Raw genomic sequence first — 26,250 nt, 5'->3', positions numbered from 1 at the left:
ATCGGTCCATCCCTAGTTACTACAGTATTAATCACTTCAGAAAGACCGGGCTGTTACTGGTACTCCAACTACTGCACCTACAACTACCACTGCCCCTAGTGCTAGTACTACTATACTGCAACCGGGACTTCTACAGTGTTAACGATTATCCCTTCATTCATGGGTACAACTACTGCTACTACTGCTGTGCATCAGTACTACTACACTAATCAGGCTACTGCAGTATTTCTAACATCATTTGATCGTTGCCTTGTTGCTAATTGTTGTGCAGATTCAAACAACTCAACTCATTTGTTTTTGCAGAACTTCCGTACCTGCACTTTCCTTCAGTTTTTGCAGCTTCATTAGACTTTTACCGCCGATGCAGAAGTGCCTCTTTTAATTGCGCAGAATATGCACTAACGGCTCCCATGGGACGGCGCTCTGAGGCCGGTCACGCACAGTTATCTCAGCGCCGCGGAGTTTGGCGTTTTTGATGAGTCGAGCGAAGTCGTTTTGAGATGCTCTGCCATTGTTCTGCTGCCTGTTCCTGCGTCTAAGTGCTAAGATAATGGGACAGTGGCCCGGAGCCGCAGTGACCCTCCTGAAATAGTCTTTTTATGGCCTCGTAAAAGTAAGTCTCAAAGTGTGGTTTGGAGGCTTAATGCTGTATTTCTAACCACTTTTGTTTTTTGTACTGTTTGTTGCAGTCTCTACGGGTATTGTCGTTGTTGTGACGGTCTAAGGTGAATGGTGGTAAGAGGAAACACAAATCTTTACTGCATAATGATTACTGTCAGTCGCTGTGTTTGCTAAAAATACATAAATAAGCTTGTATTGTACCAGTTTTCTGTGGAACAAAATGTTATTGAATAAAATGAATCACTTTTTGGAAAAACCTGTCATTTTCTAAATAAAAATAACGCAACTTTTCTCTCTCTCCAAAATCAAGCGATTATTTACTCCCTTTGTTAAAATGAAAACACTAACAGCTTCATCAGGAACACACTGTAACCATTCATCGTGGACTGGGCGTCAAGAAAGGCTTTTCACTTGACTTTGTTGCTCTTTGAAAACTCAATTTAGTAGGTTTCAAACATTTGTCAATGAATGACTGTAGTGCTCACCAGTGGCTCTCAACTGGTCTGACGTCAGGACCCACAATCACCCTGGGGTGACAAGCCGCGACCCAAATACAACCCAGACTTGTAAAATATAACGCAAAATATTGTGTTCTCAAAAATAAACATTAAATAAAGCAAAAAAGCTAAAATGACGATGCAAACAACCCAATAACAGTAATTTTAACAGACTCTATACTTTTTCTGTACATGAATATAAAAAAACAAAGTTTCCTGGGAAGCTCGTGACCCACTTTTGGATCCTGACACACACTATGGTGACTATGGTGAATGACATTAAAGAGTTTGCTGGTAAAAGTCTGTGTGGCTGCAGTGAACGTAAGTATTTTTTACTTCACAATGACAGGATTAAGCTAAGCAAGAGATTGAGAGGTGAGGAATGCATTTCCTGGACACGTAGGACCTCAGGAGGAGCTTGAAGATTCAAAGAAACTCAAATATGTGAGTGACTCAAAACACAGTTGTAGGTATGTTTTTGATGACAGAACAACATAGTAACATTGACCCCCCAAAAAAGTTGATTTTGCTAAAACCTCCCCTTTAATTGATGTTGTAGGCGTCTAATGTGTTTCTAATACAGGAAGTGTAGAATCTACTTTGGTGTTTGGTAGCTCTACACAATACACTGCAAAATAATCAATCACACTATTAGGTGACACAGTTTCCAGATTGTACACTATATATATACACTATAACTTAGACATTTCTTAAAGGGACTAGATGCAAGATGGTAATTTTATACTCACTACTGCCACCTCAGGCCTTACGCGTAACTGCAGTCTCTATATTAAGCTCATACATGACGGCACTTTGGACCCGAAGTAACAACTTTTTGAGTGACAGTGCAGGATTTTAGAGGCAGTTGTGATGAATAGGTCTGAGCTCAAATACACATTAGGACATTGTTGGAACATGTAGGGGGAGGAAAATACTTAATTTTTAACATTTTTAAACTTCGTAATGTATAGTCCCTTTAAATAACGCAAAAGTGTAGTGATTTTTCTACTTAAGTTCCATAATAGCTTTTGTTTTGGTCCTGATTTATTTGTTATTATTTCATCTGTATGGTGTATGTAAAGCCTATCAATTCGTGAATTAAATAGTATCTATTTTGACCAATTATACAGATTGAGTAGTGATAAGTCATATAAAAACAGGTTGTTGAAAATAGCCTTCACAGGTATTGCATTTAGACACTTCGCTGCCTCCAGTTGACGTCTTTGACTTATTCCAAAAAAATATTTACTTTGTACGACCTTGTTTGTCCAAAGCCCATAGGGTTTCACTTGGAGTGTGAATGCAGTTCGGAGTGATCAAGGTAAGGTGAACAGCCCCTCAGCGTGTGAAAGATGAAGCCACTAAAAGCTTTCTGCAAACACTGTACATCACACAGCGAGTCACAGCCTGGGCCAATAATTTGTCAAAGCGCACACCTCCAAAAATAGATGACTTTTCTTTTTTGTGCTGCCATCAACTGAAGAGAGGGTGCTTTGCAAATTTACTATTCTCTTTGTAAAGCAGGATAGTGGTTTCATCTTTCACGAACCGAGGCAGCTTCTAATGTTAACAAAAAGATTGAGTTCGTTTGTTATGTCCGACTTGCTATTCTAAACAATAGCTTTGAAATTTGTGTTCAAAATACATTGCAAACAAAAGTGACTGATGCACTACCTGCTGCTGTTCCCTCTCTCAGTCCGTTTTGGAGCAGTGGCCTCTGGCGGGGGCTCTTTCGGTCTGGGCTGAGGTAAGCTCTCCTCCACTTTCTGATCTCCCTCTATGTGTATCAAGGGCACATCTCTGGGAGCCCTGACTCGAGGCGAACTGCCGTCTTTGGAGCCGAATCCGTTGGCGGCCTGCTGCTCCTGGCTGGATTTGCTACGACTACAGCTCAGATGTGACTGCTTGTACCCCCTCCTCCGCTCCCCCACGGGCATGTGATGCTGCGGGCTGGTCCCGCCACTGTCCTGCTGCCCCCCCAGCGCACATTTGCCGATATCTACTATGTCAGCGGCCAGGCGGTTGGCGAACTGCTGCACATGAGGCTGAGAGTCCGCACAAGCCTCGAGCTCGATACTGTCCTCTGGGTCGGAAATGATCTTGTTCTTTCTCATTAAGGACTCAATGGAGCTGGACCAGGTCTCATGAATCAGCATATCCGTGATATGGTCAGTTTTACCAAGCTGATAAAGGCAGGAGTCAGACTTGCACAGCCCTGTGGCGGACACTGAGTTACTGGGAAAGATGTTTAGAGTGTCTCCGTGCACATTTCGGGCAAATCCATCGAAAGAGTTGGCTTTAATGGGCGAGTTGACGGTGAGGCGTGAGTCCGAGGACCGGCGGTCCGGCACTGACGACTGCCGGATACAGAAGGGGCTTCGGGGAGACGGGGGGAACAGGCTGTTGCTCCATTCTTTTGTTTTTGCAATGCCGTACTCTTTATTCTCCTTGTCCATGTCACGCAGCATAAACCTATAGAACTCCTCAGAGATACTTTCTGTGCTAGACTGTTTGGAGAGGCAAGAGGAGGCCCTCACGTTAAGATGACCATTTTTCTTGGTCGCTGCTTGTTGCACTGCAGCCGCTAAAATACTGCTGGCATTTTTACCCGCGTAGTAGTCGAGCAGAAGGTCAAAACCCCTGCCCTCGGTCTCCATTTGGTTTACCATGAACCGAGAGAACTCATCCGTGATGCTTTCACAACTCGACTGTTTAGAGATGGAGCTGCCCCTGCTGAGGTTCTGACCAAGGCGATTACCTAGACCCAGAGTGTTGGATGTCCCTGAGGGGTCGCTGTCCTCTTCTGGGATACTCTCGCAGCTTGACGCCTTCACCCGGCTCCACCTCTCACACTGCAACCTGCTTCGCGACTGCCCCGCTTTGGACGTGTCCACTACGTTGAGTTCTGGGCAGTTCATGATGCGTGCTGTGACTTCTGAAGCGAACAGAGCGAAGGGATCCTGGGGCTCGTCCGGGTGCACAGTCTCATCCACAACTCGGTTCACCAACCGCTCCATTAGCTCCGGCTGCTCCTCAGTTTTCCTCTTGATCTCGCTCAGGCGTGGCGCGCGGTGTTTCTTCGAGGCGGCGCCGCTTCCTGGGCCGTCCTTCCTCCGGAGCACCGTGCGGCAGGCCGGGATCAGATAGGCCTCGCTTCCATCTGTTGTCGCCCCCTTAAGCGCACAAAACCATGGCTGCTTCCCGGTGGAATTCTCCAAACAGATTGCGGCCAATTCTGTAGCCATTGACACCACCGTTGACGCCAGGTCTTCTGCGTAACACGTAATCGGCGTCTTGGAGTCTGTGTCCATTTTGAGTGAGACCAGTGAGCTGCACGAGTTGAGGGACGACTGGGGAGTTAGGGAGGACTGTCGGCTGTCACTGCTGGTGCCCAGTCGCCCCCTCCTCTCGGCGCAGTGAACCGGAATCTCACTCAGAGGATCCCTGTTGGGACCTTGCTGGATGGGATGGTGATCTGAGAGTTCCTTGGCAGGCAGTGACGCACACTTGGACAGACTTTGTCTCAGTATTGCCTGCTCTCTCTGCGCTGAAGGGCTCATGTGATGCCTGTCGTCTGATAGATGCCTCTCCTTTGAAATAATGGTTACCTTATTCACGCTGTGTTGTGTTCCTCTGGTTTCGCTGTTACCAAGCTGGGCATTATTTAACAAGAAGCGCAACTTTCCATCTTTGTTGATAGCGGCATCAAACAAATTATTTTCATCTGCTTGGAAATCAGATGCACTTTGATCACCCCGCGATACATGACTAATCTTCTTCTGCGTAATGCAAAGAATATCAAACAGCAAGTTGTTAACGCTCTCTTGCAAAAAGTGCTGGAAGCCTGGCACGTCTTTACCGCTTCCTTCCAATTCCTTTTTCTTCCTTGCCTTCTCGAGTGCATGCTTGAAAAGACTGTCAGCTACCTCATTTATCAAATCATCCACTTCTTGTTCGTCCGTGCACGATCTTTTAGGACACGTGATGCCGTCTACGATCTTGTAATGGGTTGTCTCGAGCAAATGGGCTACGCTCTTATAGCCCTGAGGTTGCGTTAGAACGTCGGCCGCCTCTCTGTGCAGGACCTCGGCGATATTGGCCCGAAACGCTTCCACACTGGTGCTCTCCGCTACGCTGCAGTGAAGCGTGAAGGCAGCCGAGGCTTCAGCCGCAGACATGAGACCTCTTGACGGTGCGTAGACGTCCATAAACTCTGCATCGGAATCCGCGCCTTCTCCGCACTCTTCTGTCAGCTCCACAGCCGCCACCGCTCCTGCCACCTGCACCATCCCGCACATAGCCGACGGTACAGAATAGTCAATTTCCTCTTCGGGTTCTTGCGGATCTTCCATGTTGTCATCGTCCGACTCTATCACGAGTTTCTGCGTAAGTTGAGGGCTGGTGATAGTTCCGATGACATTTGCAGCGCAAGCCAATGCCACTTCTACGTGTTTGGATGCGTGCGCGCTGCAGTGATGGGCTATATGTACAGGAGTTCCATTTTCCGAAGTTGTTTCAGATTCTTCGAGGTCGGCCACATTGGATCCGTGGCTCTCTGACCAGTCGCCGGCGCATTCGGAACTATCTGGACTCTGGACTATAACTATTTTCGGCAGTTCGAATGAGCAGGTGCGCTGTTGGGTCGGCCCTCTCGTTTGCGAATGTGCAGGAGACTTTGAGGCGGGACTGGAGCGGGAAACACTGACCGCAGCCTCAGGAGCAAAGGTGGTTTCATCTTGGGATAGACGGATAAAAGCGTCTTGCAGTACCGACTCCGCCAGGTTGGTGGCGTAGTGACCGGCTGATTCCTTGGTCTGAAGGCATGTCCGGTGTGATCGATCTCCTTTGGCCTCGCAGGTTGACGGATGCTGAGCTGGCAGTCCCCTTTGGCACAGTCTGGCGCAGTGCTTCTGTGCCACTTCTGCCATACTCTCAGTCAGGTCACAGCTCTCCGATTCTGTAGACACACAAACGAGAGCTAATGAGAAATGTCCACTCTGATTACAGACACACTTCATCAGCTGCCGAGGCATCAGAACGAAAACACTTTGACAAGGGAGATATGCACTTTCTATTTTTTCCACAGCTTGTATTGGGTGTCAGATGGCAACACAGATTGGCCCTGAAGTGTAGAGACGGGTCGCTACATGAGTGTGGTTTGATAAAGACCATTATGACCATTGTATTAGAATTCTATTAGAATATTTCTGTGTGAAGTGTGAAATCATAAACAACATTAAACTGACAATAATTAAATAAAAATGTGTGTCCCCATTTTGAGCAACACTACAGTGGGAGACACTGTCACAGATGTCTATTGTGTGTTATTTGTCTATAAGCACTCCTTCAATGTGACTAATGGTTTTGACCTTTATTTAACCGGGAAAGTCCCCCTGAGATTGGGAATCTCATTTCCAGGAGAGTCCTGGCCCCAGAGGAAAACCTATTGTACATATTTTTAGTGGTAGATGACACCGGAGTATTCAGAGGAAACATACGCAGACACGGGAAGAACATGCAAACTCCACACAGGCAGGCCCTGTCCAAGTGGGAATCGAACTTGGGACTTTCTTTCTGTGAGGCACAAGCACTAACCGCTGCGCCACTGGTTTTAATTATCTAGTAAACACAAGATTTACATTTTCTTTTCATAAAATGTTTGCCGAGCAATTAACAGGTGTAAATGATTGATTTTCAAAGTAAAACTAAGACACTAACATCTGTTGGTAGTATGTCGCATTTTGCTCTGGAAGGACACAGTACAATGTGTGCAAAAAACTTCTTTCTATCACATCTGCACAACTATATCCACTGAGATACTCATATTAACTCACACCATTAAACAAACAGAACAAAAATATCCCACCGTTCCTGAAGCCGTCATCCTCGCTGTCGTCTCCCAGGTGCTCAGACGCCGTCTGGTAATCGTCCTCGATGGAGGAAATGGAGCGGTTGGTGTCATCTTCAGCTCGCTGCGTGGCTCTGCCTGGCTGCTGCTGGAGTCTCTCTCTGCTCCACTGCAAGCCCATCAGGAACTTGTTGATTTCTAGAATGACGTTTGCTGGCTCCGTGTAGCGCTTCTGTCCACAACACTGGAGGAGGCACACACCTGGGCTCCTTTGTTGCTGCTGTGCCTGAATAAAGCATGAAAAGAATCAGGAATTTGTACATAATAGACATAAACACAAGGTGACTGCTGCATTTTTCTTTTATTGTTTTCTTTTTTAACTAATACCATATAAATCAGGGCATTGCTTCATGCAAAATGTATTATTTGCAGAGCTCCTACAGTTTGTATTGATTCAGCAAGTGTGTTTACTTGGTGCAGTAATAGATAACTGATGTGATTTTCAGGCAAAAGAAAGTGTAAAAACATTGCTGGTGCACCGTCAACCAAAATAAACATTCATTATTTGTGCATCCATGTATACATCACATTGGAGGAAATTAGTTTTCATTGGTAGATTCAGCACAGTAATATTTCGTGAGGGCGCTCAGAGCCAAACTGATTAGCCTTCCTGCCCCTAAGTGAAAACCTTCCCATGCTGGTTACTGTCAGTGTGGAGTCTGCATCTCTCCATGCACCACCTCTCCTTGACATGAAATTAAAAGATAAATGAAATGAAGTGTTGGGCTTAAGAGAGGTAGTGGAAAGTAATTGCAGTAATAAAGAAGCATTTGAAGTTGCAGTATAAAATAATTGTACAAAAAGTAATGGGAATGTAGATATATCAGCAGGTCTAGACTTTATTGATTAGTGTTATTGTCGTCCTTAGGTTAGTCCTTTATTAAGGGGAGGAAATCTTATTTGTATACTGTAGTGCATTTCACATGACACAAGTCACCCAAAGCACTTTGCTCAAGGAAAGGGGAATTTCATTCATTCTACAGTCGGTGGTGGTAAGATACGTATGTAGCCACAGTTTCCCCAGGGGTAGGCTGACAAAAGAGTGGCTGATTCGAGCTGCTTAAGTCATGATTCCTATATTTCAGGCATGGTTTAGCCCTGAAATTACCTGATTTTGACCTATTTTAGAGATCTTAACATGGGTTGAAGATCTGAAGATGGACACTACAGGAGAAAGTGTCAAATGCAGAGCAAAGTTAAAGCAGTACTAAGTAACGTGTTTACCTTAATAAATCCTTTTCATTGTCCCTGTAGGGGTAATACAAGTGTTTATGGGATGATTGGAGGGTCTTTCATCTCCCCCTGGTGTCTCTGGCCAGAAAACCATGCTTGCAACTTGACTGCCACCGGCGCGGAGCCAACTAAACACACTAATAGAATCACAAAGAAGAAGCTAACAGGCTAATGGGCAAAGCTAACTGCGGGCTAGCGTCACTTTAAACAGTATTTACAGCCAAGTTTGAGTAAAAAAAATAAATTCCTTTGTATAATTGGATGTACAATATCCCTCTCTCCCTTCATCTTTTCTGTCAGTGTAGAATTTACTCTCCAAGACAATTAATTAATTAAGTAAAAAAAATCGCAACTTGCAACGACACCTGCAGTTGCGCTTATGGCCTCTAGGGGCAAAAGTTACTTAGTACTGTTTTAATGTGGTGACAAATCTACTTATACCTACAGAGGCCTCTACCTACTCACCCTAAAGCATTGTTAATATACCTAAAAATTCTGCCTGCCTTTTTTTATTTAACCATGTCCTACTGACATTAAGAATCTCCTTGTCAGGGGAGTCCTGGAAGAGGTGATCCTATTGTAGATGTTTCAAGTGGTAGGGGAAACTGGAGTACGCAGACTCTGGGCGAACGTCAAAGACTCGTCATGACTTGCACTGACCTGAAGGGGTTGTGACGGACATGGCGCTGATGCTTCCAGTCCGTCCAGCAGTAGGAGCTCATTGTCTTTGGGCTGCTGCGCCGTCAGCACCTCCACCAGCCTGGGCAGGTCCGGAGACACGCACGCGAACCTCTGCACAGGACAAAACATACCAGACACTGAAACGACGCCATGTGATAATGGAATATTCAAGAATGAGATTTTACAATAACAGAAAGTAATTCTGATTTCCACTTTATTATGAGGTTTAGTGGATCACTTTCTAAAATATAAGGAGCACCGTCTTGTTCAGCATAATGAAAGACTCAGTCCTAGGGTTTCGGGTCAGGGGGAGAAAATGAAGATTGGGACACTGCTGAGCCCACGACTCATTTATATAGGAGATTAATATTGGGATGACAATAGAAAGCAATATATTTCTATCGTCGTCATAAAACCAATAATTCGAGATTTCCATTTTACTTCAAATAGTTCTGGCCTGTTCCGCCCGAACTCAACTCTGAACCTTTGATATGAAAAATCGCATGCTTCTTGTGGACAGACTCTTATGGCATCCTTCCCGAGAGGTTATCAAATCAGTCAGCACTGGACTCGCCAGCTGCAAAAGAGTGGCCAGATCTGCATATTATCCACAAACCAAGCCTCTGTTTCGAGTTAATGATCCGGAAGCCATGGTAACCGAGCTTTTTCATGTGCTTTACAAAGGAAATTGTTGATGAAGGGTGTGAGGAGCGGTAGGTGGGAAAGGAATTGGGGGCACGGAGGCTCAAAGACGAGAGGGGTGTTTGTCTTACCTGGTTTTGTTCTTCACGGGAGATTGTCTTCTGTGAGTCCATGTTTACAAAGCAGATCTGATGAGACAGAAAGAATCACATTTGGTCAGATATTCAGATTTGGATTTGGGACACTGTGGGAATGTAGCAGTGGTTTTGCGAGAAGTTTTCAAGTTTTCATTGCCATGTGGAGTCTTTCTAAATTTCCTTTCATGTGCAAACAAACACTCTGACGCCTCTCTGTGTGGGGTTTTCACGCACTCCCTGTTTCTGGTTGCTTTGATTTCCATAGTCAGCATAAAATATTGATAACAGGCACATGCCCCAGCTGTACGCTACCCCAAATAATACACTGTGTACGGGTGTTTTTTCTGACATACACAGGGTAAAGACTTCCTGTCCAGAGATTTAAAATAACAGAAGAAAATGTATAATAAATGTGAAGCCGAGTGCGTTTCATACAAATTATTTCAGATGGTAACGATATTTTAACATTTGTTAGCGTTAAAGCAACAAGCTAACAAACAGAAGTCTCCTCGGTGTTTGAGTATGAGTAAAGTTTTCTGCACGTACTGTTTAACCATATTAATTTCAGCAAGACAAAGCTAACTCTTTACCATAGAAATAAAAAGGAGAAGCGGCGTTCGATCCTAGCGACAGTTAGCGAGTTGGCTAGTCCTGGATTTTTCAGAGTCTGTTAGCCTGCTCAATGTATTTTCCTATAGCCATTAGCATTAGCCATGAATCATCGTAAATAATGAACAGTCCAGTTGTTTTCAGCTGTTGTCAACCCATCGACCACATGTAGGTGAGGTCAAAGCCTAGTTATAAATCATTAACGCATATACAGACCTTCAGAGATTTTACTTTATACAAATTAGTGTTTAAAAGTGGCCACTGAGCTACGTAAATGCTAACTCAAATTCATAGAAATAAAAAGGAGAAGCGGCATTCGATCCAGACGTATGTGGACAGTTAGCGAGTCGGCTAGTCCGGGATTTTTCCGAGTCTGTTAGCCTGCTCAATGTATTTTCCTACAGCCGTTAGCATTAGCCATCAATCATGGCAAATTATGAACGATCCAGTTGTTTTCAGCTCTTGTCAACCCATCGACCACATGTAGGTGATGTCAAAGCCGCTAGAAATCATTAACGCATGTACAGACCTTCAGAGATTTTACTTTAGATACCAATTAGTTTAGCTTAGCTTAGCTTAGCTTTATTTGCAATTAGTGAATAGAAGCCACTGAGCTAAATGCTAACTCAAATTCAGTTTAAGTTTCTGCTTTTTGTGGAGTCCGATAAACATCCAGTGGCCACTAACTTTCATTTCTATGGTCTTTTCTCTTGGAAGTCAGAATCATGCTCTGTACACAGCCTATTATTGCTTAGTAGATGGAGAAGGGTCTCTGCAAAGGTCTTACTCTACTTGTTATTTACTACTTTAAGTCGCTTCGGGTGAGATTCCCTCTGCATTTCTTACTAAATGGACAAAAAAAATTAGGCTACTGCGGATCTACCTACACCATTTGCATCTCTGCTCATCCCGAGTTTGAAATACAGCCATCGTGTATTGAGCTCCTACTCTTTCTGATGTGCGTCTTTCGATATTCCTTTTCTAGATTCTGTAATGCGCTCCTTGTGGACTTAAAAAGGAATTTCAAAGAAGATTGTTTCTGCTTTGAAATAATAAATGTTCTGCGTGTATTAAAACAATATTCAAATAATACACATGAAACACTTGACCTGAACTTGAACTACTTACGGCCGCCATAACGACATGAGCAAAACAAACACTTTTACTGTAGGCTATGACCAAAGATGAAAAGAAGCATAAAAGGGCTGCACTCAATCCCATGAAGAATCAGGCCGTTGGTGAAGTTTTAGGAATGTTTTGGAATAACTCTGGCCTAAAATGGGACAAACAGGAAACATCTGTATATATGGTTCTCCATTTTGTTGCTGTAACAGTTTTTGTATATTGCTGCATCTGCTAAAAGCATCAACGATAATCATGATTCATGCTATAATTGGTGTACAATTATTTTTGATCATCGCCGCATAATACGCTTAATAATAATGGTTAAAAAATGTTTAATGAAAATGAAGCCAAGCCTAATGTAAAATCCTGTTGTTTCCTTATGATCACATTAAAATGAACCGTTTTTTCTCACGTAGAAGCAAAAAAAAATCTCACTTCCCGACGGCCTATGCCCTTGACTTGAGGCCATAATTCAACACATTCATAACAGTCCCCTTTCCTTCTCACCTGCAATAATATCACATTATCAGGAAACGCCTCGAGGACATTTACACCGACGGAAGCTTTTATAAAAGGCGTTGACGACAGCTGACAATTAGAGAGTATTCCAAAGGTTTTCAGTGGGCATCATGTGTGGCTGCATCGATTTGAATGCACAACGACCCTTCGCTGTCCTCCGCTGACAACAATAGCAGTTCATTCAGAGCGTGGCCCCGCTCATTGGCCTGTCTGTGTTTCTCATCATTATGGAGAGTGAAGAGAATAGCAGCCAAATGTCAAACAGTGTGTATGAAGTTCTGCGATGAGGCGACGATAGCGGAGCTGTTAGTCCCATTGTGGCATTCAGAATGTGGGATTATAGACTCATTCTGTGTCGGGGTTAATTTGCATAGATTACATCTGTATTGTGATTCCTCAGAACACATGAACACATTGAAACAAGCGTGGGTTTAGTGAAAGATGAAGTCCGGTTTGGATATGCTTTAGTCATGTAGTCTAATCCGTAGTTAGAACTTGCATAGGCCTGATTTAGCACTGGATCAGTCTTAACGTTCAGTGTAAACTCACTAATCAAATCAAAATTGACGGCAGTGCATAAATCATGAAAACAAATGTTGTATTTTTTGGAGAGAATTAGCTCTCTGGATCTAAAATGTTGCAAAGTACTACCTTTTATGTCGCAACCAGCAACTACCTACAGGTGACTACTAGAATATGGGGCGTGAAGCTTAGGGGTCTTTAATGATCTGCGTTTCACTCTTGTGTTGCCTGTTGTTTGTACGTTGGCCAACTGTACAGTTTTTAAAGCGCTTTATACATAAAGTTGGTATGGTATTGTAACTATGTGATACTCATGCATTAAAGGGACTACACTGAGTTTAAAAATATAACAATTGTGAATTTTCCTCCCCCTACATGTTACAGCAATGTGTAGAATGAGTCCAGACCTGTTCACCACATCTGCCTCTAAAATCCTGCACTGTCACTCAAAAAGTTGTCACTTTGGGTCCGAATTGCCGTCATATAGAAGGCGCAGTTAAACATATGACCTGAGGTGGCAGTAGTGAGTATAAAATGGCCAACTTGCTTCTAGCGAAGAAAAGATAAAAGATCCGCCACAACTGTTAGCTCCCAGCTTTTTGATATATCTCACCAAGCTAACAGTTGTGCAGATCTTTTGTTTTTTCTTCACTAGTCTCATTTTGATCCGGCACACTGACTTAGTTTTAGTGGATGTGCATGCCTTTACCTATAACTTGCATCTAGCCCCTTTAAAGGTGCATTATGCAACTTTTTATGTGAAAAAAAAAGTTTATATTTGTTTATATTTGACCTTGTAGTGACCCAGCGGCTGTATGAGTGGTCAGCACTGGACCTTTACTTTCGATCACGGTGGTCTCTACAACGCTCCAGGATCAATTGTTTTGTAGGTTTTCTGGTGAGAGGCTCCGTCAGCAGTGAAAACCTTCCAAACAATTGATCCTGGAGCGTCCTAGAGCCCACTGTGATGGAAAGTAAAGGCGCCATGCTGACCACTCATACAGTTCACTTCAAGGGCAACTACGCACAAATAGCAACTCCCCCCCCCACACACACACATAAAATGTTCCATAATGCACCTTTAATGATCCAACACATCACAATAAATTTAACTGTTTATCTTATGATTGTTAATTACACAGTTTGTACATAAAAGCGCCTGGAACAGATGTTAGGTTACCAACAATTTCAGCATTTCCCTTAAGACAAGGTTAAATGTTCAGCCTTGCGTTTTTTTTTTGGCTCCTCTTGATGTGCCTCACTGTGCCCCATCTGCCTACAACCGACCAGCCCTGCATGAAGTGTCTTGCCCTGGGACACAACAACAGAAGCAGCTCAGAGGGAGGTTCGAGCCGCACCACAAACCTATTGATTTAATAGCCCTGCATTTGTTTTCACTAAGGAGGATCTCGATAGTGGAATGGTTATGGTTATGTATTCCCGACCAATGTCCCAGAACAGATGTCACTAGAAGCTCTACAAAACCTAAAACCAGATCACACATTCACTTGCAGTTTTTCGAGGGACTTTTGGCCTCACAGATTCGTATGAACGATCCTCCCCGCAGCAGCAGCCGCTGTCACGCCGCCTGCAGATGAAACAAGCTCACAGGGACAATCCAGGCCGCTGATTATGACCTGCAAAAGGTTAAAGCAATTGGACCTCATCAGCCGCAGCGGTCGAGAAGCAGCGGGTCTAAATTTGGGAACATACGGTCAGCGCTGTGTCCGTGCGTGAGACCGGTAGCAGGACGGGCTCTTCAGGCTGCTCGAAGAGACGAGTGACGTGCTTTCAATACGCAAACACTTCAGCAGCAAAATACAGGAGAGCGATTGCCTTGGTCATAATGTCCCTTTTAGCATGAATCATAATGTGCTTTTTCTTCTTGTTCTTATTTATTGGAAACGAGGAGAGGATGCGTCATGACAAGAGGCAAACATTTAAGAGCTGTAACCGTGCAACAATACTGTACATATGGGCCCTAAGTGAGTCTCAGCTTTATCCTTGGAATAGGGAACACTCTCTGCTCCTATGTCACTCCAGTTTTCAAGGTTAACGATATATTTACATAAGTCTTTATTAAAATCACACACATTGTTTTTCTTCTGGTCTATGTGCCTCAAATGTTCACCTCTTGCACATCTTCAACAAAGTATGGTATATACCTGCATGTTTTTGACATTGTTCTTCACACAATCTCACCGAGTAAAAGCCAGTCCTCCAGTTCTCCTGTCTTCTGCTCATTACCATGAAAGGAAATAAACTTTTCTTCATGAAATGACCACTTCACTGGTGTAAAACACACATATACTTGCTGATATTGTCCCATCAAACTCAGTTTTGTTTAGATATGAACATAAAAATCTCTCTGTTTCTCCCTTGATCTGCCATTCAAGTAGCAACAGCCAAAAACATTATTACCAAAGCCCGGACATGACTGACTCTGTATTTTTCATGTATTTCAAGGTACGTTGCGCAACATTTTGGATCATATTGTTGCCAGCAATACAACCTTAATGACCAGCGAGACACAGAAAATGCTATTTCTGCAGTGGGTAATCAAAGAATGGATTTGGATGAGGACCTAACCTATTTAAATCTCATATTTGGCTGCCTTTAGTCGACACCTCCATGGAGACGAACTGGGGACGTCCCACTGCCAGTAAAATTACAGTCAGGTCAGAGCAAAGACACAAAAACTGTGTTTTTATTAAAGCCGTCTATATTTATTGGGTGAAATGTTACGCAGTGTGCCTTTTAAGTGTTTTTTTTTAAGCTGTGAAGCACTTTGTAGTTTTTTCATGAAAAGCTTTCTATAAATAGAAATGAGTAAAAATCTACTACAAACCGTAATGCCCAAATGGATATACTGTGGACAAAAATACACCGTCTGGAACTATATTTAGAGGAGCTTTTAGTATGAAGTATTTATAGAAGCCACTGCAGTATAAACGCCTCTAAAGTGAGTAAATCACATTTGGACACGTTCAGTCTCAAATCACATCCAGCTCCCCCGACAGTAAGAGCTCTCACATCAGAGATCAATGTAACTCAATATAACTTAATAAACACACAAAACAAAGGGCGTCTCATGATAAAAACACAGAGACAAGTGGGAAGATGTTTGATCAGGAGCCACTGGCATTTGAGGCAAACAACAAACCACTAGAATTGTCTCTATATGTTTTTTTTGTGTTACTTTCCACACTATTGCAGAGTTAACTTGGTAAATTTAACAAAAGTCTGATTAACGTGGCCATTTCACCGTTAAGCCAGTAAATCTTGTGTTAGTATTGCTTGCATAAAAAATCTGTATGCCCACTGCATCCCAAGCTTTCACATTTATTTCTATCCAACATTTAGGTTTAGAATACTAACCAGTCCGTCTTGCGTTCATTGTTATAGATATGGCTGCCTTTAAATAATGTATTATGTGTAGAATTGCCAGGTATTCCTCCTCTATCTAAACGTACATGATGCATATATATCAGTCTGCGCTCAATTATAAGCCCCATCACCGTTTTCCTGAGAAAGATTGCATCGATACAGATCTCATAACTCATAACTAGGCATTTCCTGAAAGTAATTATACTGCAAATGATTATGATTTACTCCTGTGGCCTCCATTCTGTGCCTTCATATTCACACAAGAAAAGCAACAATAAGGTTCTACCCACTGCAGAGCCAAGTGTGCAGTTATCATCATTATTGGGTTTGCTTTCTAGAATTGTTTTGGCTAACGTACAGTAACTCTCTGTTTGAACAAATTCGTGTCAAATCTGCCCCTTGTGCTCTCAGTGCAGCAGAACTGGAGCCTCTCCCCGGGCTCCCGCTCCACTTGGTGCTCGCTTCTCCGTATCAGCAGCTGCTCGTCTCCACCTCAAACCCACCGAGTCCCGGCTGCTCCCGTGTCCACCACCTGCTCTGACGCTCCACCACAGCCCCATCGGTCAACAGGACACCTCCTCACACCGAGCGAAGCGGTCAGTGTGCAATAAGCCCAGGCGTGAACTCCTGACCCGGGAAAAACGACGGCACTACAGTACGGCCACTGTGCGAGTGGAGAACGCAGCACAAGGTTTCACTGTTTCAGCCGATCCAGGCGTGTAATTCTGTTTGGACTCACAAAGCAGTTTTCTGTCCTGGTTTAACCTGCAAGCGTGGTTACTGTCCAAAAAAAGGAAATAAAGATAAGTGTAGGTTTATTGACAATTGCAACTAGGGATGGGATGATAAACAATAATATCGTTCATCGCGATATTATTTGATATTATTCGTGATTATCGTGCTAGAAGATCATCGCTGAATCCATCAGACTTTACCGGGAGTGGGTGCGTCTCCATGGAGATGTGATTAAAGTCAGCAGTATTTAAGATTTCAGTAGGTTAGTTCATCATCCAAATCCATTCTCACTGCAGAAAGAGCATTTTCTGTGTGGAGCTGCTCATTACTGTTGTCATCAATACAAAACATGCAGCTATAGTTCCAAAATGTTACACAGTGTGCCTTTAAATACTTTATGTCTCACTCAATATGACATGAAGAGGAACATTTAATAATTGCCTAATCTCCATAAATTCTGCAGCATCAGTGATTTTTTAAACCATAGGCAAATATCGTGATAATATCGTTAATCGCAATTATTTCAGCCAAGATAATCGTGACCACAAATTTCATTATCGTCCCATCCCTATTTGCAACCTTAACATTTCCTTAAATTTTCAGTGATGTGACGTTTCAGGTCTTTTGAGCTCCTCTTTGACAAAAAACAGCTCCCACCGGATCTCATTAATCAACAGCTGGAACTTTTTCTGACTGTTTTTTGTAAAATTTTGTACAAAAATTAGCAGAGCAGAGCAGATTATGTACGAAACATGGCTTGGCGATCCTATGTTATTTACATGACAAGCATTTCAAAGGTTAAACTGAATCCTGCAGTAAGAATGTGTCATTTTGATAAAAAAACAAAAAAACAAAAACACACCTCTGGGTCTCACAATTCCCAAAGATTCAGCTCTCATTAAAGACAAATGCGCTTGAATTCAGACAATTCACGCTGATTTTGAACAGGTTTGGACTGTGTTGAAATAAGAGCCAATGGAACAATGATTTATTCACCTAAAAAAAGACAAATACACTTGATATGAAACAACAAAAATCCATTGGCAAGATATCAACACCAAACCTACTCAAACATCATCCCACATAGAGTATCATTAAATCATTGTTCTGCTCCACCTATCATCACGGCCATTGTATCTTTGACCATTTTCATATATTGGCTGGCACATCTTTTTCCCTTGGCCTATTAAAATAAATGGTCTACATAGTGACATCAGGCGACGATCATTTCCATTGTAGATTTTTCCAACATAACTTTAAACGAGAAACCCATCAGGGGAAGAGGCAAGCCTATGACCTGTAGCAGCGCCTAAAAGGTCTATATTTGAGTTGAACTGAAGAGGTGAAATCAATGTGATGCAAAAAGGTGTTTCTGTTCACATACATGCCCCTCTCTAATACTTCCTCCTCTCTCTCTCACTACTCTGATCCTCCTACACACATCCTGGCTGCTCCTTTTGCCGCTGCACTCCGTAACCACAATGGCTCCTGCTCTTTTCATGCCTCCGACACGGAGGCACTTAAGGTTAGCCTTTGAACCCACAGCATCGTGTCTTTGAGAAGTCAACAACAGGGAGCAAATGAATGAAAACATACAATCACCAGACAATCACCTGGAGCCTTTATAGCAAAAACAAACACTCCTCAGTCAAAGCCACCACAATGTTTTTGGTTGATTGATTTCAGTTTCATGTGGAGACTAAAGACCTAACAAAACAAAACACACACAACAATTTTCCGTCAAATACAATGACTGGCCTTCAGCTTTGATTACAGTGTGTTGCATTCATTTTCCACTAAGATCTTGTATTGATGACGTGAGAATGCGACCACTGAGCAAAGCCTTCTCCAGCATATCCAAAAGATTCTCAATGGGGTGCAGATCTGGACTCTGTGGTGACTGATCCAGGTGTGAAAATCCTGCCCTTGTCATCTAGGAATATACCCGTGCCATCAGGGAAGAAGAAATCCATTCATGGACCTGGTCACTCAGGATGTTCAGGTCGTCAGGTGAGCTCATTCTTTGGGCACAGTTAGTTAGCAGTTAGTTAACCTCTTTGAAAGCTAAGACCTACAAAACTCATCTAAGCTTCTTCCTCGTTGTGATTGTCGCCTTTTTGTCCTTTGTGGTTGTGGCTTGATCACAATTACATTACACAAGAAACAAAACAAAAAACACTGACCAAAATCCTACAAAAAAGCGTTGAAAAAGTGACAAAAATGTGGCAAAACACGTGACAAAAAAGCAATGAAAACTACTAAAGTGTTATGACAAAAACAAAGGAAGAAGCTTAGATGAGTTTGGTAGGTCTTAGCTTTCAAGTGAGGCGTTAGCCTGGCCAAAAGCTGTAAACTGTCCAGTCAAGAAGCTTTTAGATTTGGTTAAAACTGGAGAAAATGTGCTTGGTTAAGATGGGGATTAAGAGGTTAACTCCAGGTGGCGACTTGGTCAGGAAGTGTATGTAAAGAATGAGCCAATAACTTTAAATCTGGCTTCCTCCATTCTTGTTTTTGTTCGTTAAAGCAGTACTAAGTAACTTGTGCCCCTAGAGGCCATAAGCGCCACTGCAGGTGTCGTAGCATGTTGCATTTTTTACTCATAATTGTCCCGGAGAGTAAATACTACGCTGACAGAAAAGACAAAGGGAGAGAGGGATATTGTACATCCGATAACACAATGGAGATTATTATTTTCACTCAAACTTAAGTGGTGCTAGCCCTCAGTTAGCTTTGCCCGTAAACCTGTTAGCTTCTTCTTCGTGATTCTATTAGTGTATATTGGTGGCTCCGACCCGGTGCAGGGAAAGTTGCAATAGTGGTTTTCTGGCCAGAGACACCAGGGGGAGATGAAAGACCCCCCAATCATCCCATTAACACTTGTATTACCCCCAGAGGAACTACGGAAAGGATTTATTAAGGTAAACAAGTTACTAAGTACTGCTTTAAAGTGTATAAAAGAGAAAATCTACAAATAGCAATATTAAATGTCAAACCTTGCCATCCATTTTTCTGATTATCTTGCGTCCCTTATTACAAGTCTAGGTTAAAACAGACAAATCACAGTGACTCAGGGCCATATCCCCTCTGGAATCTACATTATGATATTGTATCAAACTGATTGTCGAAACGGGTTCAATTATGTGCCAAGAAACAGATCCACAAAGCTGCGTTTTTAACTCTCACATGACAAACAAGAACCAAATAATACAATGTGGAGGCAACCAATCATCTTTACGCATTGTTACTGTCATTTTAATGGCAAAACAATGACTTTTCCCCGCGAATCCATCAAATGGTCAAAACTATAATGCACTGTGTTGATGCAAAATCGCCCATGTAGCACGAGGATATTCATTTTTCACATTCCTGCAATTAGCGTTGGCTGTGAGTTGCTCTGGCGGCTGCCCCGGGCGGAAAAGAACATCAAGAAGCCCATGCTGTCAGGCCTCTCCCCTCAGTGTGATGCATTTTAAAATAGGACTGTGCTAGCTCCGTGACGTGAAGAATCCATGCTCTACTCCCCACGGGCTTGCAAATGTACGTATATAAGTGAAATGATAACTCAATTAACAGCAAGTCTCTATGCTTCGTGCGTGTGAGCAGAACCCGCGAGACTGAAATAATTAGACGAACTATAGTGTTAATGGCAAAGCAGCCAAGTTGAGAGGCTGGATAATGCTTTGAGACAGCATGCTATTTTCACATTTGGAGAAGTGCGAAGATGTGGTTTCAGCAATAAAAAGGAATATATGTGATGTCATAATTTCAGTTGAAGGGCTGGGGCTTATATAACACAGTTTGGAAAGAAATATCCAAACAGAGAATCTTCAAATGTTTTCCCTAATCAATGTTTGGAAGTGAAAGCATTCACAAACCTGCCATATTCGACTTACGGCAGAACAACCTTTCATTTGACCAAAATCAAGCACATCATTTTGAATATTGTCACCTTTGGATACCTTCATGAGACAGTAATTTGACTTTATAATCATATGTTCTGAGAGAGAAGACACTGAACTTTGTGGCAGTTTTAGTTTCATGTGGACAGGTCCAACCATTACATAGATTAGCATTCCGACACAAATAAAGTCAAGTAAAAAATGGGTCGAGATGGGTTTTTCTCACAGCAGATTGTCCAGTAGAAGAAAAAAACGCTGATGTTAGCATGTGTTGCATATGTAGCATGAAGCTAATATTAGCAAATTTGTTAGCACTGTCCGTTTCTTATGTATTGGTCTGTTGAACCACTTTGTTTTTCTCCATGATATTTGTCTCCATGTATCTTTATTTAGTAGAAAAAATATGGCAAGTCCTCCAGAACCATCACACTGAAGACGGGGCTCCCCAAGGCTGTGTGCTGAGCCCCCTGCTGTTCACTCTGTTCACCCATGACTGCACTCCAAAGTACGACTCAAACCTCTTCATCAAGTTTGCAGACGACACAACAGTGGTGGGTCTCATCAGCAACAGAGACGAGTCAATCTACAGGAGTGAGGTGAGCAGTCTGGCCATGTGGTGCACACAGAACAAGCTCTCTCTAAGAAGAAGAAGAAGAAGAAGAAGAAGAAGAAGAAGATCTTTATTTATATAGCGCCTTTCACAGACATGGTCACAAAGCGCTTTACATGAGACAATTGTACATTCACTCCGTATTCGGTGGTGGTAACTACGTTTGTAGCTTCAGTTTCCCCTGGGGGAGACTGTCAGAAGCGCTTTCGCGACTACACACGTCTGCGCCAACAGACCCTCTGACCACCACCATAAATTCACTCACACACATCATTCATCCGGGCCTATTGTGCATGTTTTTAGTGGTAGGGGAAACCGGAGTGCCCGGAGGAAACGCAGACACGGGGAGAACATGCAAACTCCACAGAGAAAGGCCCCCATGCTCATTGCACAATCAACGGTGCTGCAGTGGAGAGGGTGACTAAGTTCCTGGGTGTGCACATCACAGAGAAGCTCTCCTGGACCATGCACACTACATCACTGGTCAAGAAAAGTAATCAGCGTCTCTACTTTCTCCACAAGTTGAGAAGAGCCAGAGTCCCAGCCTATGTTATGTGCAACTTCTACAGAGGGACTATAGGGAGCATCATGACCAGCTCCATCCATGTGTGGCACGGTGCCAGCACTCCAGCCTCCAGCGCATCTGAGAGCAGCGGAGAAGATCTGTGGAGCCCCTTTACCCTCTATTAAGGACATGTACTACACCTGTCTCACCCGCAAAGCCATCAGAATCACACAGTCTCTTCAAGGTAATGCCTTCAGGGAGGAGACTGTGGAATCCACGGGCCAGGTCCAGTCGACTGAAGAACAGTTTCATACACCAGCCTATCAGGAAGCTGAACTCCCTCCCTTCCCTGCCCTCCCTGTGCTTCCACCCCTTACTCCCCACCCCCTTGCCCCACAACAAGGACGAGAGAATTAACTCGGTATTGTTGAAGTAGTGGTGGGGTGATGGGAAAGTTTCGTTTGTTCCCCTCTATGTTTTCCCCCACTGGCAGCTTCAAACATGACCTTATAAATGGGCCATTTGGAAAGTTTTGATGCCATGTGAACGCAACCATATATATTTGTTAGTAATGTACCTGGTTGTCCAGATCCACCATCCCAACCTTTATTTATGTTTTTCATCCAAACGTGCCCTTTTTAATTCTATTGCTTTCGATTCTAGGCTTGTCCCAGAACAACAACTCTTTCTCCGTATTATGTATCTGTTGAAAAGAAAATTGTCCCACTTTTTACCCAATCTGGTGCAATCTCCGCGGTAACTGCCCCTCTGGTTGTCTGGCGGCGATGAAATGCAGCGCGCCGATCAGGGAGCCGTGGCACCTCTCTGACTTCATGCATTAAAGCATGAGTGAGCGATCAAAGGTGACAAGACGGTGCAGCCGGAGGTGGTGACAAGGCACAAACCCCCACCGCTCCCCTGGAGTCTGTTCAGCTTACTACTACCGCAACTCAATATGCAAAACTGACGCGTGTGCCAAAGGAGAACATGACGTCAAGCATGCTGACAAAAATTATATAACATGAATGTGGTTTGAACTCTGGTGCTGCTTTGTACAGGGAAGACTGGGATGAGCAATTCTGAATTCCTGAAGTGTATTTTCCAAAGAGGCTGCGAGGGACTGCCTGCTATGGCGCTATTATTGTTTCACTAATATTTGTGCAGGTGTAAATAGATGCGTGTGTGAGGAAAAGTGACCGTATTAAGATGTGATCGTCGGTAATCAGATGCGATTTGAATTGCCTCTGTCCCGGTGATTCAGGTCATCATGTGGTCAGACTCAGAGGTGGTCATGGAGTACGCTTACTGTACTTGGGCAGAATTTTTGGGGAACTTTTTTCCTTTTACTCCATTATATATGGAAGATCAAATACCCTACGTCACTACATTTCTATAAAAGCTCTAAAGTACGAAGTATAAAGTCAGCTTTATTTTGTCCCTGAAAAGCCTTTTGATGAACACTCCAGAGCAGTAGGGGGCACTGTGCAGACTTACTGTCAATGCCACTGACTCACAACAAAGAAGGTTTGTCCCCATCGAGTTGTCATTTTCAACCATAGACTGTAGAAAAAATGGACGTCTTATGCTCACTCCTCCCCGTTTACCAGAATGACCACGGCCGTGGGGGAATTGATGGCGGATTTACAGGCTCCCCCTCCCCAGCTCTGACGAAGCGTGTTCCTAAAAAGGGCATACGGGCGGGATTTTCACCGTAGACTCGGCCCTTGCGTGACGTGTAGCTCGCGCTGCTCCAATGCTAACAGTCCGAGCCTCATTAAGTACGAGATTTCAAAAATTCATATTACGAAAACCAGCCTGGTTTAATATATATTTTGATTAACCCAGCGTTATCTCAGGAGGAATATCTAGCCTAGTCTAGTGTTGCAACAATTGAAACCAGGCTTTCAAGTAGTTTTTAACGTGTCTAAAGTCCAATGCTTTTCAATGGGGGCCTAGCGGCGATATGGAGGTACTACAGCAACGGCGGAGCAATGGCAGCCCCCACGTTTGTGGTCAAAAAGCAGGGCAGCCAGCGGCCATTGTTCTCAACTCATTGATATAGGCTATGTGCACGTGAGCGTCATGTGACTTCCGAGTGGATCCTAAGTTGCCGTTTGTGTATCCTGTCTCTGTTTTTTCCATATAAAGTAAAAAAAAAAAAGCTCAAGGTTACATGGCAGGCAGTGAGTTACAGGTGGACAGTCACTAGCATCATGTTAAAAACATCACGTCAGGAGCAAAGAATTCACCGGAGGAAACTTCCGTGCTCTTCAAGTGTTTCTGTCTTGAAGCTAACGGCTAACACTAATTAAAAATGAAAATAGCTGGAAGATTTTAAATGAGCCTGCTCAAAAAATAACCGGCCTGTCTTTAGTATAAACACTACTAGCCGTTAGCTCTGAGATAAAAAGTAATACCTCAAAAAACACAGACATTTCCTGCAGTCAAGGATTTTTACATCCAACGTAATGTTTTTTAAACATAGTGATTGACTTCGGATCAGTATCTCACTGTCAGTGATGTTTCCTTGAACTATGTATTTTTTTAGACAAGACTCCATAGGGAAAAAACAGAGACAGGATAGGCAAGCACCGACTTAAGAGCCACTTGGAAGTCACGTGCCGTTTATGTGCATAGAGGATTTTATGCTGCGTTCGGTTTTTCAACAGTCAATTTTTAACTGTAGAGGCTCAAGTCTAGCGCGGGAGCCAGACAGCGGACACAAGAACACAAGAAATATACAAATATTGTAGTTGGGTGTTTTTACTTACTGCTAACACTGTCACCATGTTGTTTTTCTCAACTCGGGGCTTGTGAGGATCGTCCGACTTTCCCAGTGGGAAATCTGACTTCGGGGGTCGTTCCTGTTTAAATTTCCCACTGGGAGGTTGGAAATTCCGACTTCCGAGTACAAATGTAACGCACCATTATTCACATTTATTCAAACCAACGTAGCATCACTATTAGCTGCGGGAAGCCTAATTGGAAATGGGGGCAGGCTCCAGAAGTTCCTTGCTGTAATGGACTATACATTGGAGCAATCCCAGATCATAACAGTTAGCCAAATCCAGGTGCCGACTTTTCTTTGGTCAGGCAATGCAGCATTATATTTTCAACACACAAATTGCCTTCACAATGATGTATGTCCTGCTAAAAACTACCTTTGATGCTCAACTGCTTTTAGCCTCCTTTAAAGGGGTTCAGTCTCCCCACAATTGCTAACAGAGGTTGCAGTTACGAGTGGTTTTCAAAGTATTGCGATCAATCCTGAGCCAACCACAACTTATGAAACAAAATCTGTCCAAAAAGCCTTTTACTGTAATAAGTAGAGCAGTAGAGCATTGGACCTTAAATATCTTCAAGCACTATAACTATCAAACCGCTTATTGCTTTGGGTGATTTTATGGCTCACAGTATCACAGTTTTGTGCAATTTTTCCCCCCTCCCACAACTGTCCCGCTCTCCTCTCCCGCTCCCTGTCCGGTTCACCGCGAAGCATGAACAACTGCCCGCTCACACATAGTCGTCAGATGAGAGCTCGGGTTTGATTGATTGGCTGCGTGACCAGGCGGAGAGGCAAAGAGAGAATTGAAGAATCGAGGAGGCCATTTGTCAAGTCCGAGAGCGCTGCTGCAAAGAGGGAGGTTCACATCTGTTACGCCTTGGCCCATTCACAAAAATCACACGGGGGAGATGCACACGGTGAGGGCTGAACAGCGGGAGCATGCGGCTTTGAGCAGGCACAGGTTTACAGAATAAGGGATATAGAGGCAGGACTCAGAATTAACATTATCAAGTGTTTCTATATAGAAGCAGCAGCAGGACATAGTTGAGGCGGACCACTTTAGAAATGCCCCAAAGCATCCTAAAAACAGTGCTCAGAGCCAACAATACATTCACCATTTACACGGTTTGCCATTTCAATGAATTCATGCCAGATCATTTACACAAGAATGAGAATAATTTGACAATGAACTTTGGAAAAGTGATTAAAAAAAAATAGGATAAATGAAAATGGTCTTGTGGATGACACGCAGCGACCTGAAACAGAACTCAATTTGTTGTGAAATGAAAGAGTTATTTCTGATCCTGTTTTCCAATTATGGCCTTTAGAGGGCAATACACTTGACTGGATTTGACGTGTTTTAATATGTTGTAGGGAGTAAGAAAAGACTGATGGAAAGTGAAATGCAGTCAACGGATAAGTGTTGTGTGAGGTTGACGTCTGGTAGTTGTCAAACTGTCTCTGACTCTGACGGATGTGACTGTAAGTGAGGTTTATTGCTGGGGGAAGTTTAGCACTGTGACATTGTTGCTACACAATTTATGTTTTATGGAATGTGCATTGTTAATCTAGTTTGTATCCAGGGACTATGGATGAAAACTTGGTGTTTTGCTATAATCTGGTGCAGTACTCTGTTTCAGTGATCTTAATGCCTCTGTACACTGTCCCTTAAAGCAGTACTAAGTAACTCTTCCCCCTAGAGGCCATAAGCGCAACTGCAGGTGTAGTAGCAAGTTACGATTTTTTAATTTATTAATTGTCTTGGAGAGTAAATACTACGCTGACAGGAAAGGCGAAGGGATAGAGGGTTACTGTACATCCAATTATACAATAGA

At 43.2% G+C, this 26,250-nt stretch overlaps 1 protein-coding gene across 3 annotated transcripts in view; it reads right to left on the bottom strand.

The window, feature by feature from the left end:
* Nucleotides 1-26,250, bottom strand: part of sphkap (SPHK1 interactor, AKAP domain containing) — a 51,709-nt gene that overhangs the window by 6,473 nt on the left and 18,986 nt on the right. For all 3 annotated transcript variants that reach the window (XM_079573268.1, XM_079573267.1, XM_079573269.1), the window contains exons 4-7: nt 9,714-9,770; nt 8,920-9,051; nt 6,985-7,252; nt 2,793-6,075 (exon numbers count right to left, since the gene is read on the bottom strand). In XM_079573268.1, the coding sequence (XP_079429394.1) occupies nt 2,793-6,075; nt 6,985-7,252; nt 8,920-9,051; nt 9,714-9,770 (3,740 nt within the window). The remainder of the gene's footprint in view (nt 1-2,792; nt 6,076-6,984; nt 7,253-8,919; nt 9,052-9,713; nt 9,771-26,250) is intronic.

The sequence above is a fragment of the Gobius niger genome (genome assembly GCF_951799975.1).
Source record: "Gobius niger genome assembly, chromosome: 1".
In the NCBI taxonomy this organism is placed as follows: Eukaryota; Metazoa; Chordata; class Actinopteri; order Gobiiformes; family Gobiidae; genus Gobius; species Gobius niger.
The sequence above is the reverse complement of the archived record's forward strand: the minus strand, read 5'-3'. Positions and strand labels throughout refer to the sequence as shown.